General features: G+C 41.4%; 2 protein-coding genes across 4 annotated transcripts in view; one reads left to right on the forward strand and one right to left on the reverse strand.

The window, feature by feature from the left end:
• Window positions 1-3,648: 3,648 nt before the first annotated feature.
• The window catches only part of LOC135490589 (uncharacterized), a 34,137-nt gene continuing 22,102 nt past the window's right edge, over window positions 3,649-15,683 (forward strand). Inside the window, exon 1 of one of the 3 annotated variants that reach the window (XM_064775791.1) lies at window positions 3,649-3,732. The gene's annotated coding sequence lies outside the window, so the exon portion shown is untranslated. Of the gene's footprint in view, window positions 3,733-12,293; window positions 12,347-12,684; window positions 12,977-15,683 lie in introns of those variants that run through there. The other 2 variants (XM_064775793.1, XM_064775790.1) reach the window with 2 other exon arrangements.
• LOC135490775 (mitochondrial-processing peptidase subunit beta-like) lies at window positions 5,912-10,976 on the reverse strand. The gene is made up of 13 exons (XM_064776252.1): window positions 10,908-10,976; window positions 10,208-10,348; window positions 9,764-9,850; window positions 9,410-9,539; window positions 9,101-9,192; window positions 8,802-8,908; window positions 8,337-8,529; window positions 7,983-8,221; window positions 7,762-7,827; window positions 7,357-7,473; window positions 7,138-7,195; window positions 6,902-6,977; window positions 5,912-6,432 (listed from the first exon to the last, which is right to left on the reverse strand). Exons 1-13 carry the CDS (start codon window positions 10,968-10,970, stop codon window positions 6,368-6,370), a joined length of 1,434 nt encoding a protein of 477 aa, XP_064632322.1. The 5' UTR covers window positions 10,971-10,976; the 3' UTR covers window positions 5,912-6,367.

Genomic DNA, 15,683 nt, shown 5'->3' on the forward strand with positions numbered 1-15,683 from the left:
CCCCTCGCACCCTGGCTGCACCAGGCGCCTGACATAAATCTCAGCCTATCGTAAATTTAATGACTGCGTGCCAACAAACACTTTTTCTCTGGAAAAGGTTTTAGTGTTGTGACTGTCAACCAACTGGAACGTACCAGATATCCGATAAATAGGTCTATTTGCCTCCAGCAGATGACACGGTGACCAGAATCTTGACCGCACTCTGCAAAAAATGCACTACTATTAATCTCCTAAAGTCTCTGGTTGTGACTTTGTCCGCACATCTCTACCCATCCTGACAATGTCAGGCCATTTCACTCGATACATACTTACTCCCTCGGAAACATGCGTAAGGAGAAGTCATGTTGTAGGCCCTGTTTGCAAGTGGATGATCTTGACCACCAAGTTTTGGATTCCACTACGCCGGTGTAAAAGTAAAAAGTGTCCCCCCTAGAAAAAGTGTCCGGGCCTATTGTATTCTGACAGATTATGGCATATGGTTCTATAGAGGCAATGACCGTCAATAGCTCAGCGCATAATAGAATCCTTTGTTCCTGGACATTTTATCCTGGGACATTTTAAACTTCTACATCGGCTCGGACTCTGTTACGCCAACAGCACCAAATCATGTTAGGAAAACTATTTAAACGTAAGTGTAACATAAAGCAATGTTTTCTGGAAAAACGTAGTTCTACCGCGTTGTAACAACGACCATGTGATGGAACATTTCGTTTGGGGTCGCGTCCCGGGGGAAAATTTTCTACGTAACACACAGTTAACAAAAGGCATCCTGAGGAAACTAGCTTCTCCGGACCCGGCTGATTGTTACTTTGGTGATATGAATAAAGACTAGCAAATGCTTTTACTTCAATTTTGTACAGAAAGGCCAAGTGTAAATGTACATGGAGTTTTAGATAAAAGCATTTGCTAGTCTTTATTCATATCACCCCATTGTACTACAACCCATTTCTCGGAACCAGTATGGTATGTAGCACGATGCGGTACGAAGGCCAAAACTATCAACACCGAGATAGACTCAATAAATCATAGGCCTGTCTATCCGATATCGCGAATTTGGAACATGATGCGGCTCCTTCATTTGTCTCGAGAGGGGTGGAGGACCTACTGTCTCCAATTCGCCAATATTGATTGATTGCACCCAACCGTTATGGGTCTCCCTGCACGGGCTTGCATTGGTCGTCCGATGCATTGCTCATGACGTGTCATTTGCGCTAAATTGCAGCGTCAGACAGACTAATCTAGACCAAAAAATTCAAATTCAAATTAAGTTTATTGAACCTTATAAAAATACATCTATTTCGATTGAAAATACAATAAACTAGTGCGTATGGTGCAGACAGATACAGACAAGACGTACAGTACAATAGAGGAAGACCGATCCAGATTGATCTGGATCGGTTTGATGCCGTGTACGAGGATGTAGCGGATCTAAATCACGCACACGACTGCGCAGGAGTCCAGCTGGCCGTTTGAGGGCGCGGTTGATTACATTCACAAGAGGACATTTCGACCAAGGATATGCCTTACATTATTTCGCCCAGCCAGAGGCAACTTAAACAAGGGGGAGACTTATCTTTTAAAGAAGGTCAATGACTGTGAAGAACGCAGATTGCAATGTTGCCCTATCAAGTCAATATTAGCGACAGTCGGCTTTTATCCAACCATACTTGAGAAAATCGAATTAACCTCTTTTGATTGATATCTATTACAAGACTATAAGTCATTGGTCGACATGAAAATCATTTTATCTTCGATATCTTGCATCAAAACTGTTTTATTTTTTCCTGACATGAAGATTACCAAAGAAGACAAAACGACTTGATAGTGATAGGGGTCGTCTCAAAGAATATTGGTCCGTCTGCATATAGCTACGGACACCAATGAGCTTCGATCAAAAGCGGTTCGTCTCCAGTCTTTGAGGTGGTCCCAAATAAACAAAACAAGACCTGTCCTGCTTTTTTATCTCCCGGTCAGGCCTATGGCCTACTCCACTCTCGGCCCGTGTCGGGGATTACTGGACATTATGATTAAGATCAAAGGTCAAACGTAGCATAATGACTCGATATTTCACTTGAAGTAATGTTTGATAATCTGACACACTCACCAATCTAATCGAACATGCGCTTATGTCACATGCAAAATATCCTACAACTTTCGGTCTGTGATGGGGATAACCTCAACAGATTTGAAAATGTGGTTGTGCCAATGTCTTTCATCACTTCGTCATTGTCGATTGTCAAATGGACAAACTCGTATTCGAATCATACCGGTGTAGAAGTTTCTCAAGATCTCCTTGGATAGAATGTCCGGGGAGCAAATGATTCTATTATAAACTTTACTCTATGAGTTATTGAGGGACACTTTTTTCTGGGGGGCATTTCTCCTTCTACACCGTTGCACTATGACTATAGTTCCTGAAATGATTTCTTTTTCAAGTTGTTCTCAGCATGAGTCCGTATGAAGGACATTGGCAAAGACGTGGTCCCTAGCTCCAAGTACTCCAAGTCAAGTGTCCCTGTACTGATTATTGATGTCACCCTTACATGTAGGTTATCCACTTTAAATCAACTTTAATACTCATGTGATAATGTTTTCATATGTTTTCATACACTGCAAGTACCTTGTAAAGTCTACGTAAAAGGCAGGCCTGGAATTGTCTCTGTCGGCCTGGAGGGACAGTTGTCCTCAAATCTAGTTGTTTTCATTCCTTTCTCTTGCTAAATCGTGTAAATCTTGGTCTGAATATCCACAGGGCTTTCAACATGGGTCAAGTGAGTTTTTAAAGGTTGGGGACACGTGGACATTGCCCATGGATCATTCTGGGAGCAAAAAAAATACAGAAATGGCACTTCTGAATGTTTCTGGTTTATGTTCATAGATCGTGGGCGTGTCCTCGATGATCCCAATGTACCCAGTGTCATCCTGTATGGAAGGTATTGTCCTAACGATGAGGTATTATCCTAGCCTTCCAGGGAAAATTATATAATGCCGTGAACGTGTTCGAGGGGAGGAGCACACGACTGACTCTGGTATTCGAGGATGGTGCCGCACCAGCATGTCTGCTCACCTTGATGTCTACTCGTGTTTTTCACACGAAAACAGCCATATGATACAGTCATACGTTCCTGATATTTTGCTCCTTTTCCTGGGGTAGACCCACCGCTCACAATGGACAACAATTTGGTTTTCTAAGCTCATAGGCCCATTATGTCTTGAACATGGCGTTATATTTGTGTGTTTTTTTTTACTCATTTAAGTCAATGGGCGCATTAAAGTCCTTGCGGTGTATTAATGGGACTTTAATAAACACTCCAGACTTCTCGTAGAAGTTCCCACGTTTTGGCCCACTGCTCAATGGAAGCTGTGTATACGATATTGATAGCCTTCATGACCTATTACAAGACATCTTTAACGTCAACAAAATAAAGATACACGAGCCTAACGATCCACAGCATAGACGAAATGAAAGGTTTTATTTCACAACCTGCATTTGCCGACTTTGGCGTTTGAGACAAGCTCTTGTGTTTGTTTGAATTCTTGCACCCGAGATCAATGACTTTAAAATATATTGATAGCCCTTCAATAAAATATGAGCACATTTGACTTAAAAACAGGACATTGGTGAACACTTAATTCGCTGGAGAGGATCTTTGATCTTGATGGGCTATTGTGGGATCTCTTCTACCAACATACAGTGTCTCGAGAAAGATGTCAAGTGCATTGGCCTAAAAGGTAAGCTCAGAACGTCAGGTTGTGATTGTCTTCAATCAAAAACAATCCAGGTACCAGGTTCTATACAGAGCGTGGTACCCTTTAGAAATTGACTGCAGTTGGTTTTGCGGCGACATCCAGTTCTGGCGATGAATTTCAATGCCGTCTCGGCGCAAACTATTACCGTCCTTGCCAGCTGCAACATTAGTGACAATACGTGAAATTTGTGGTACTTTTATCCTGCCTGGTCTGAGTTCAAGGATTAGTGAAATGATTTGTGATATTGCTTGCTGCAACCACACCTCCATGTTCTATTCCTTGGACAGACTAGTACTGGTGTGCCCAGGAGCAAAAGTAAAAGTCTATCACTAATGGATTTGGGCGTTTGTATGGGGAGAACAACCAAAGGCCTTTGACTAGTACCTCTTGTTCCTCGGTTAGTTAGTTGACTGACATGCGATCCAACATGCGATCCATCCAACCCCGGTGTGACAGCGGATATAGTCCCCCTGGAGTCATAGTCCGGTAGCATTGTATTTGACCAATTAAGCAGCATGATCTATTGTACCGCTATCCCTAACCAAAACATTTAGCAATGCGGGCTATTGTTACACGGACTATCAGCCCTAGGACTACTATCCCTTGCACACCTGTGTAGGAGGGAAATCTGTAAGATGGACGTAAGAAAGTAACAACATTCTATTATCTGCCATTGGTTTCTTCAGCGATTAACAGCCATCAACAATATCCCTGTGGAAGTCAATGGAGACCCAAGTACCAAGTAGGCCCACGCCAGTCAATGTTAAAGCACGTGTAATGCTTTTATGAATGAACAAATCCTAAAAATATCTGCGAACTTGTCACACCACTTCCTGTAATTTGCTATGTTGATAATGAGCTTGATCAAATGCCACACTAAAGGTTAATAAGTGGCTATTATCTATTAAAAGAGAGGTGAAATGCTATTAGTATCAAGATCTATCAACGACAGCACAGCACCTCCTGTCACAACGCCTCACTTCTTTAGTTTATTAGTAATCAGCATTTGCTTTTGATAACTGACATTCCATTGGCATTGGAGCGTCTATAAGAGATCTCATTGATGCGACTGTCTCAGAGTCGGTTTGTTTTTATGCTCCCAGGGTAATTGTGGGACTGTCTTCATTTCCCCCTGATGGGGTGATTGTGACTATCCTTGTTTACCTCTGGGGTGCTTGTGTCTTCACTTCCAATCTCCTCCAAGGTGATTGTGGCTGTCTTCATTTCTACTTCCCTCTTGGGTCATTGTGGCTGTACTGCTGCCACCGGGGAAATAGAGCGAGTCTAAAAGCCAGTTTTTCTGTGTTATAATTTTGGATACTGAGATGTTCCCCAGTGCAGTGGGAGGACCAGAGATTTGCACTGTTGTCTGACACACTTAACAGATGATCGTTGTTCTGTAATCTGTAACTACTGATCAATCAGATTGATTAATCAGTGGTTGTCATTATGTGTGACCGATGTGGAAACAAGAACAACTCCCTGTGGCTAGAACTAAGACACTATTGCGAGTTGTATTGATAGTGTGGATTGGACATGACTAATGACAATTCTGTTGCCATAAATAGAAGTGGCTAACTAAGGATGACCCAACCAACCAATATCACTTTTAATGGGGAGATATCGACAACCTTATAACCACAACACACTTCTTCACCCAGGACAACATTGAAAATATGGCAAAAGCGGCCAAGGTGCCTCAGATCTGTCCAAAAATTAGTTATATGACAGATGGACCTAAAGTCTCAGTGTAAGGTTATCCCATGAACAAGTTTTTCCTGTGACATGCTGTATGGCATTTTCCCCCCTAATCTAATGGATTATTCAACCCTGGATGGAATGCGGGACACCATGTGCGGTAATCAAGACTTGCTATAACTTTCTTATCCTTTTTATCAGCCTATTATTACATATTATTGTCTTACATTGAATGATAGTCTGTGCACTGCCGAGACAACTAAGTTTTTAAGATGTAGGTCTGCAGGGAGCGTAAAATGGGGACAATCACCAGCTGCAGATACCTGGAATATTCCAACCTTTTTTATTTACACATTTGAGCATGATAGCTTACAGTTTCACAACATGTAAAATTTCCTTGGAGGAGACATCATTCACAAGTCCCTACAACCATTATTCTTAATAAAGACCAGTAACAAGAAACTATACAATAAACAAATTTATTCCACACACAATACACCTTGCACTAACTCAGTGCTGTTCAACACCTAGCTATTGGTCTTTATTACAACCAGGTATAGACAATCTGAACTTGCTTCAACTCACCTTTAACATCACATTGGGTGTGTATTTACAATGTTTCATGTCCAAAGTGAGAGGGGACATTCACAATTTCACATTGTTACTGAGGCTGCACAGATCAAATGGGTACAAGTCATCCATTATAGAAATCCTCTTCAAGAATAAATAACCGTAGTCTCCACAACTGTTGTTTTTTTTACATTGCTTGATGTCACGGTAGTGATTTTACCAAGTAAAATTGTCCTTTGAACGCAAAGGTAATCACCATTTTTTGGGCAAGTCACTGAATACTCGTAGCTTCCGTCCTTATGTGATTGATTAGAATTTCCTACAATGTTCTGCCTATGAGTTCAATTCATTATAATCGTAGCCAGTACATACTGCTGCGGATTCTGTTGTAGTCGGGAAGTTGCTCCACTGGACCTGAAATATACAATTGTTCAAGAATCAGATTTGGTTTCATTGAAACCCAGTACAATATTAGTGTTTTGAAGGACATCATTCCGAGTTATTTCTCAACAAATTCTGTATTGTCTCAAGATTAAGGACCCATACCAAAAGTTAATACACCAACCATGCGTCCAATACAGAACATCTTGGATCAGCCATGGAACTGATTATTTGTCATTCTTACAACAGGGGAGACATCTTGTGAGAACTGAAGGAACTAAAATGTCCCTGGGGATATTCTTCACATCCATGCCTGAAATCGCCGCAATCCTGGTTTGAATCAGGGTCAGGTGCATCAGAGCAGGCACACCTATTCATTTCATTTGGGTTCATCTCCAGGAGTTCTCAGAATACCAAAAGGCATCCCCACAACCTTTTGAGGATGAAAAATTCACACATATTTTGACAAAGGGACACCGATATTTAAATAGAGATTTCTTACCAATGCCTGCCACGGCTGGACACTGGTCATAGATATACTTGAGGCACACATCACGCACAGTCTTGGTGTTAACAGCCTGGAAAGGAGAACAGTACCATAGTAAGTGATAGAAATCTTATGAAAAGAGAAACACTCCTTTTGAAATAAACCTTGTACTACAAACTTTTAAAGCTTCTTTATGTAAATTGCAACACTCAAAGCAAACAGCAATAGGTGATGGTCACACATGTACTTACGTCAATTCTAGCTTCCAGCTCATGAACAGGGATACGACGCCCGTAACACAACATTTGTCTGAAATATAGAAAGGATCTTTAGCCCGGAGCAGCTGTACAGGTTGAGGCATAAAAGCAGCCTAAAGTAAAGGAGCATCAACTGGCATCAAAAGCCGAGCTAGGACAGAATCACTTCTTTCAAAATTGAATAGCCCCATGGTTCATCATTGCCTCCCTTACCTTCCAATATCCTCACAGATTGGAGTCGAGCCGTCCAACTGCTGGAACATGTTCGTCTTCAACAGATTCTTGGCTCGCTGCACCTCGAAGTCTGTCACATTGGAGCAAAGACGCATCCTGGAAATAGGAAAGGATTTCTTTGATGCAAAGAGGACATCTCCATATCCTTTGACACGGCTTCTGCTGTTCCCTCACAAAAGAATTTCCAAGGGTCCCAAAATATAGTTTTGAAAGCGGCTTTCAATAACCAAGGGTCCTTCGTTCTTTTGAAGGGTAACAAGACATATTTCAGGGTCAACAAAAGCCCAGCTTTGGACAAATATATTACACCGCTTCAAGTCGGCACCCAATTATTTTTGGCAGGAAACCTCTTCAGGCACCTGATGATGGTTTCAAGTAACTTACCACTCTGATTGTACTTGGAAGAGCATGTCTTCAATCTGGAGCTTATCAGAGATGAAGTAGATACCCCTGAAATTACAAACAAAGAATTTCCTTAGTCTCTATCAATTTTCTTGGGGGGGGGGGGGGGGGGGTATAGAGTCTGTAGAGCTTCAGATTCAAAGGGATTCTAAAAGGATTTTAATTAAACTCAGTGGTCCAATCGACTTTCACTTATAACTCACCAGAGGCCAGTGTCAGTGTAGCAAGTGTTGAATGACTGGAAGCTATGGCAGAGATTTCCCTGAGCGCAATTTGCAGCTAGTTTGCTGGCGAGGTTGCTACCGCCTCCATGGGCACGATCCCAGCTTCCGATCAGAGTGTTGGCCACCATCAGTGGGATGTTGTCTGCATCGGCCCAACCGCATCCCTCAACCGCGATGGCAACATGAGCCAGTGGCATGCTGTCATCTCGGATCCTGATCTGTAAAGAGATGTGACCAATATTAAACGAAGAATTCTACCGAGGCAGGAGTTAGTTATAGGACACCAACACAGACACAAATCAAAGCCAATATCATGGTGTTGGTTTCACTTGCCTCACTTCCAGTGAATCTACAAGGAGGAAGGATTGGGATCTCAGAGTCGTAGTTCATGCTGAGACCACCAAAGTACTGCTCCGCTAGCTTGACCAACGCCTCATGCTGGACACCACCGGCTGCTGATAAGACAATCCTCGGACCCTTGTAATGGCTGCTGATGTAGTTGACTAAGTCTTGGCGGTTGATCGACCTGAAGTAAACAGGGAACAGATTGAAGAGGCAAGGGTTTGGATCGAGAGATCCAGATCATGTGAAAAGGGAACTGACAGTGGTGAAAGGGTAGACATTTTCCAGTAAACAATGTTTCCAGTGAACAGAATGACATTTTCAGTGTGTTTTCAAACCATCTGGACAACTAAAAGTAAACACAAGTACATTTTTCACAGTGTGTGTGGTCAACTTTGCTTTGAGTCTCTAAAGCTGGTGCCTCAGTGATAACAGTTGATCAGCCCCACTACTCACTTGATATTCTCGGTGGGCCCCAGTATGGTCCTACCAAGAGCTGTTCCTTGATATGCTGTGGCATGGAGATGGTCAAAGATGACTTCTTGTAGGTTAGTCTCAATTTCCTGGAAAAAGAGCAAATAATTTTTTATTGAAACTGTCAGGAATAACAACTGCCTGTAGAAATCAAACCACAAACAGAAATGGTTGAATGTTTCTGGGTGTTATACAGTAAGTACTTTCTCAGATATTGAGACATCGTTTTGTAAAAGAGTGGTATCAATTACAGTATGAATTCCACCTCTAGTTGTACACACCTGCATTTCCCTAAGAATGACACCTCGTTCGCGCTCAATTTCTTGCTCGCCCAGGGTGCTGTTCATGGTGATGTCAGACAAAATCTCAACAGCTGGAAAAAGAGAATCAGGACTCGAAATACTGTATGCCATAATGTCACAGCAGGGCAGTCAAGGTCTGTGTTTACCTAGTGTTCTCTTTTTCCTGCAGAAATTATTTCAATGAACCCAATTTTTCATTGTTTTGGGACACAAGTTTTGACAAATATCAGGGTCCTACCAACTGAAATTGAAAGACATCCATTTCTTGATTGAGAATATTCTACCTACCGTTTGGCAGATCCTTTGACAATGCTTTAGCGTAGTACACAGTCTGTTCTCTGGAGGTGTAGGCATTCAGGTGGGCACCCATGTCCTCCACTTCCATTTCTAAAGCTGTCTGGGTCCTCTTGGCTGTGCCCTGAAAGAACATGTCAAGGTTACTCACAATTAAGTACAGTAGGTTCTGTTGTGTAAAGTAACTTATTTACACTGCCCTATAGCGCTACGTGCATGGCCTGGAAATTCATAGCTTTGAGCTGACAGTGAGACCATTTCAACACATTGCCGGGTTAACAACAGGTTGACCATTTAATAATCTGGGGTAGAGAATTAATTTTAAAACAATGCTCGACTGATACAAACCTTGAATGCCATATGCTCCAAGAAATGAGCCGTTCCATTATTTTTCTCATTTTCAAATCGGCTGCCAGCATCAATCCACAGCCCAACCTAGAAACAGAAGAATTCGTAATATTGAAATTAAATAGTCGCTCTTTACCTCCTTTTGTATACGAAATACACAACATAAATAAAGAATCAAATGTACAATAGACACTGGATGGTATTAAATAGTCAACCAAGAGACTTCTTTTCCCATTACGGGTCAGGATATCTTGACATGACAAACTTCATAAATCATTGACTTTGTTTTAATGTATGCTATTACACCAAGTGTGCTGTTGGTTGAAACTTGATTCTAGACAGAAAGTCAAAACTTCTAACTGTTCAGTAATTTCAGTTGTATAAAACCCTCGACTTAAGAACGATGCTGCATATGACACCAAACACAAGTAGAGCACAACTTACCGTACAACTCGGAATACCAGAATCTTCTGTTGCTACCCGGAGGCCATTACTGAGCGTGGTTACCCGCGTCTCGGGGATGTTCAGCAAGGTCTGTTCCAAAGAGGCAGCCTGAGATTTGAAACGCCGGGACACAAGCCTTATCTGTAAATACATCACGAGGAACGAGTTTACAATCCCCGCTCATGGCCCAAAAAAGGTTATCATTCGACGAAATAAGTGCCATAGTTGAATGGATTTATCAACTACTCATTTCCATTCGGCATTGTCAATTTAAACCCGTATCAACAATACTAGTAGCTAATTAAATATACTTTATCAACATCATTGTGTTTCGTGATCGATTCTACCTTGGCTTAGGCGGCGTACGACTAAATCAACCACCAAACAATAGGCTTGCCTGTCTAATAGATACAGCTAACAGAAGTGTAAGTCTTGGAACTACTCGCATGCTTGCAGTTACAGTAGTATATAGGCCGACAGTGCTCACATGGACATTTTACATGCTCTACACATGTCCATGTACACGCTACACACTACACAGTGCAGTGCTATAATGTGTGTGTGTGCACACACAGACAGACAACACATTTCACAACCTAATATTCGAAGATCTGCAAGAGTCTGATCAATCAAATGTATTTTTCATGTATCGATATAAATCAACGAATTATATAACATCAATTAAGTATCGACTACAAACCTGTGAGGCCCTTGGCAGCAGTTTTGTAACCGAAGAGGTCACCCTCAGAATAGTTGACGCCATTTTGAATCAAGGCCGATTGGAGTTCATCATGGGCACCACAGATGGCGCCACACTCCGGTGTCTTCGGTTGTGACTTTGTCTTGTTGTGACTCTGATTTGTCAAAAATACTAACGGGTGTACTATATGGATGGGGGGACAGGGTGGGGGTCGGGTGGGGGTGGCTATGCATTACAACCGGGAGCTAGATTCCAAAATATTAACAGTTGATGAACAAAAGCCTGATCTCAGGATGGGAGTAGATACTCTCATGGATTAGATGTTATCGAGAAAGGAAGGAACAGCACAGTAATGATATCATTTTAATTTTAGGCAAGTGCCTATTTCGAATATCTTAGCTCAGATGGCAGCACCTGTTGCAGAAGAAGAAAACAATTACCGTGGCTGTAGGACAACGGGCAAACATCAAAGTGAAATATATTGTACACTTAACAAATCGAATAACCTTTCGTACTGGGAGGGTGTCATTCGGTATCATTGTCACATAATTATTCTTTTACATTCTATTTTAAACCTTGAAGTATCCCTTGGGCGAGATGTTTCGCCAACTAAAGTTAATTTTTCTGCTAATCATGCAACACCGAGCGCAATACAGAATATCATAAAAGGAAGAGTTGATTTGTTTACCTCTGATCTTCTCATGATGTCCTCCAGGAAGAATGTACTTAGGGAAGGTTGTGCGCGCCATTCGCGACTCCCACTCAGACTTCAACTTTGAGAGTGAATTACCGTTACACTCCGGATGTAATGGATTGGCCTCGTCCCTCAACATAAGGAGATTCTATTAGGATGACGCAATGGACTGCCTCGGGAGTCTAATAACAGTCGTCTCTGACAACTTCGATTCAACTGGACTGACAAACGTTTTCACATTGTTGAAAGACGTTTTCTATAAGACGCCAATCCAGTCGCGCTGCTCGAACTATAAGGTCTTAGCTGGTTCGTGAGCTTGAGATGTTTTCTGCTTTTCAGAAACAGAAAGTAAAATAGGTCATTACCACCCAGATATCGAGTGAAAATGAGTCTAAATGCGAAAAATAGGGATTTCTGAAAACTTCTGCTACTCAGATTCAATAATTGTCAATGTTATGATGCATGGACTCTCATAAGTCATCATGTGCCATTTACCGAAATGCTTTCCGGAGCAGAACAAAAATCCATTAGCCCCCGTAGCGTTCAAAACCATTTTAATTGTTATCTCAAAGAAGCCATCTTTGGTATCTCTCAAAGATTTTCCTACAAGACTGGGAGTGTGAATAATAGCTATCACCTTCAGATGCGGTGTCATAGACCGCACGGCGACAGTAGTGGAATCGCTCGTTTTGGAGATATCCACCAATGTCGTGCAGGGATGTCTCAATGTGTCTTCGGAAAAACGGTAAATATATGTGAACAAAAGACATTCCCTTCTAAAGAGTCACAGATAACGACAAAACGTTCCATTATATCAGAAACAATTTAGAATTTGACTCCAACAACATAATCCTTGGCTTGTGAGTCTGATGTCTTGACCAGTACAACTTTTCGCGTTTCCCGAGAAAGGGATAAACTATCATCCCTGGAAAGCCTTTTAGAAAAACACTAATGAAGCTTTTAAAATATATCAAATGGATATCTCGATGAAGTTTGAATTACTCAAAAAGCTACTTTTCAGTCGCACCGGGGGCAGCAAGTGAGAAACTTTATGAAGCTCCGTGGGTGGCTCGTTATCTCGGAAGCCACCCTCATGCCCAGCGACGATTGGTTGTTGATGGCTCCGGTAATCATCCGCAATATTGGTGTTGCCAATAAAATCGGCCTCGCTTGAAAACCACAACCATTGTATCCTATCTATCGCTGATCCTGCACTGACGCGCGCTGGGCGTGTCACATCGTAACACCATGCTTCTTCACATGTGAAATATTCTTTAGGAATTACGATAATTCAACGGGGGATTTTACCTCTTCCAAAAGCAGATGTTGATAGAATGCAGTCTTTTGTAAATGGGTCTGATAGTTTGGCGTAAAGGTAAGAAAAAAGTTCTTTCCAGTTTTTTTGGTTTACGGGTAGTTTTCGGTATCGGTTCTGTCATCGATGCGCGTTTAGTTAATCGTGTTTGTTGCTCATTGCCATTCATGACCCACGAACCAATCCAAGGCCTGCTGCTGACTAATCGATTCACAAACGCTTGATATTTTCATTGACAACTTCATGGCTTAGTGTGTTGTGGTTATATCATTCATAGTCCTCACTATACAGATGATGGACTTCTATAGACATGGACTTCGATAGACCGATAGAAGTCCGTGATCGAAAATAAAGTTGAGCGGGTGCAATTCTTTCCACTCATGTTACAATGTGTTTCGTAATTTACGATTTGTTCTATTCATGTTACGATCGTTCCCCTTATTTTCATCTTGACCTTCCATCCACTTTAAGATAGCGTGCGGCATTTTCTTGTGTTTGAAGAGAAAATGCATTAAAACTTGGCCAAAAATCGGCACCTTGTCGTTAACATTGCTGGCCAAACACTTAGCAGAATCAATGTATTAACTGCGCAAGTAACCGTTTCTTGGCGGAGCCTGTTGATTTTTTGGATTGCAGGCTTGAAATCTTGCTAATCAGTCAAGTGATTCTATTTTTTCTAATTTAGGTTTACCTGTCCGAACATCCAGATATCCTGTTCCTTACTATAAAGGATTGACTGTTTGACTTATTATGTTCATTTAAAGCATTTCCGTGGATACCATCAATATATCTATCTTCACCGAACCTTCATCCCAGGGGTCGATGAACCCTGTCCAACAAGCTCTCTCACCACACTATACCCAACTCAGGCGAACCCCTTAGCTTCTTTCAATGAAATTAGTCTAGTTGTAATCTCTTGACTTTGATCAGCATCATATCGTGACTCTGTGTGAAGATAATTGGAGAGGGTTACAGTGTTAATTACTGGCTAGCTTCCCCCAGGGCGTTACTATGACTTTATCTGCCCTTGTCCCTAGGCCTGGTCCACGAGGGGATCCAACTTTGACCAGAAAATATGGTAGGCGAGGCAGAACAAAAGTACAAAGGATCGATCTGATGGATACTGCCAAGAGATGCCTAGAGTATCACGCCAACGCTATAGGAATCGAACCAGGGACCTAATGACCCGAGCCTCCCACGTCATTATCAAAACAAACTTGCAGTGATTAATATCCGCATATTGAAAATAAATATGATATGGTATGTGAAGTATCGAAATAAAGAATGCTATCCGATGAATAAATATCTATCAGCTTTCCATTTAAAAGTGATTGATGCTTGTTGCAAATGAAACATGGATTCACCAACAAATAACCACGAGGGACGTTACTGTTGGTGATTAAACATGTGCATCACCTACCAGAAGGCGGAATAGGTACACGTAATTGTATGCCTTCGATGTGTGATTTATACCATTTTTGATGGAGTGAGTTCCATCCCAAGAGAAAGTGTAAAATACCGTGATTTAGGGTGAAGCAGGTAGCAATATTAACGCAAGATTCATCGCACAGGAATGCAGTTTAGTTTCTGGTTGGTCCCGATCCTGACTCTCATGCGTTTGCATCTATTTATTTCAAAGTCCAAAAATGATGATGTCTCCTCATTTTGAGAAGAGAAAAAATCAAGTGAAAAAACCCTAACCCTTTCATAAGTTGAAAATTTCAAAAGAGTTTTGGGACTGATGATTTTGGTTCATTTTGAGCACAAAAAAAGTGAACAAATATTTTGACTTAGTGCATGAATTGAAAATTGGTTTATTCGTTGACTTTAATCTCATCTAAAAACATCTGAAAAACCCCTCCACTGAAAATAGTTCACGCACCTATCGTGTCCCATGACTATAAATTACTGCTCAGTCTATTTCCGCTGTTGACATTTAATTTCTTATCATCACGACTTGACTGGTTTTATCGGACAATTTTGCTGATCGTGCGCCGCGTTTCATTCAAATTTAAACTTCTAATAGACGAGTGGAAGTCTTTGATAAGGCCTCATAATGTTTCGTTTGGCTTGGTTTATGGTACTTAATGAGTTACCAAAAGTTATGGTCGGGTGGCCCAAAATAGAGAAATAAGAAGTGGTGCCAGTGTCATTTCAAAGGATTTATTCTGCAACACCATCGCACCGAGTAGCAGTGTCCATTCATTTTTATTGCTATCTTTGTCACAAATGCTTGCCAAGCCTTTCTTAAGTCACTTATCGCCACAGAAAAGTTAACCGGCAACATCGATACCTGCTTTGGGTTTAAGAAAGCACTTGGTTGCGCACCCAATTTCACTACACTGTATCCCAATTTATTTTTTTCTTATAAAACTCCCCAAAGCAACGTCGGCTCCCATAAATCACGTAAAAACAACAACATGGGGAACCGAGAATGTTTTCTGTGACTTGCACGATGGTTCTTTCTGCAGTACACCGTTAGTTTTGATATCGCTGCATCAGACTCGGCAAACTTCATTCATTCGATTAATGGCCTCAGCAGTGTTTTCTACCACTACAGACTCATTTGAAAAGATTCGAAAAGATATTTGTCTCTGTTGCCATCTGCGGGAGATTCCGACACAATACGTTATTGACAACTCCAGCATTAGATATTGTTCGCCGCATTTCAATTCAGAACCAAACATGTTAATGATGAAGTGGATAAAAAAGAAAGTTTCGAGTTGCGAACTGTAGTAGGAGTATCAAAGATTGAACTGAAACTGAA

Source organism: Lineus longissimus, chromosome 7, assembly GCF_910592395.1.
Source record: "Lineus longissimus chromosome 7, tnLinLong1.2, whole genome shotgun sequence".
In the NCBI taxonomy this organism is placed as follows: domain Eukaryota; kingdom Metazoa; phylum Nemertea; class Pilidiophora; order Heteronemertea; family Lineidae; genus Lineus; species Lineus longissimus.

Bases quoted from the DNA above. Each gene is read 5' to 3' on its own strand.
- LOC135490775 (XM_064776252.1), bottom strand. From the start codon at position 10,970: ATGGCGTCAACTATTCTGAGGGTGACCTCTTCGGTTACAAAACTGCTG. The intron at 9,193-9,409 runs GTAGGTAGAATA...CTCTTTTTCCAG, and splicing joins GTCAAAGGATCTGCCAAACG to CTGTTGAGATTTTGTCTGAC. The intron at 7,196-7,356 runs GTAAGGGAGGCA...TCTATATTTCAG, and splicing joins ATCTGTGAGGATATTGGAAG to ACAAATGTTGTGTTACGGGC.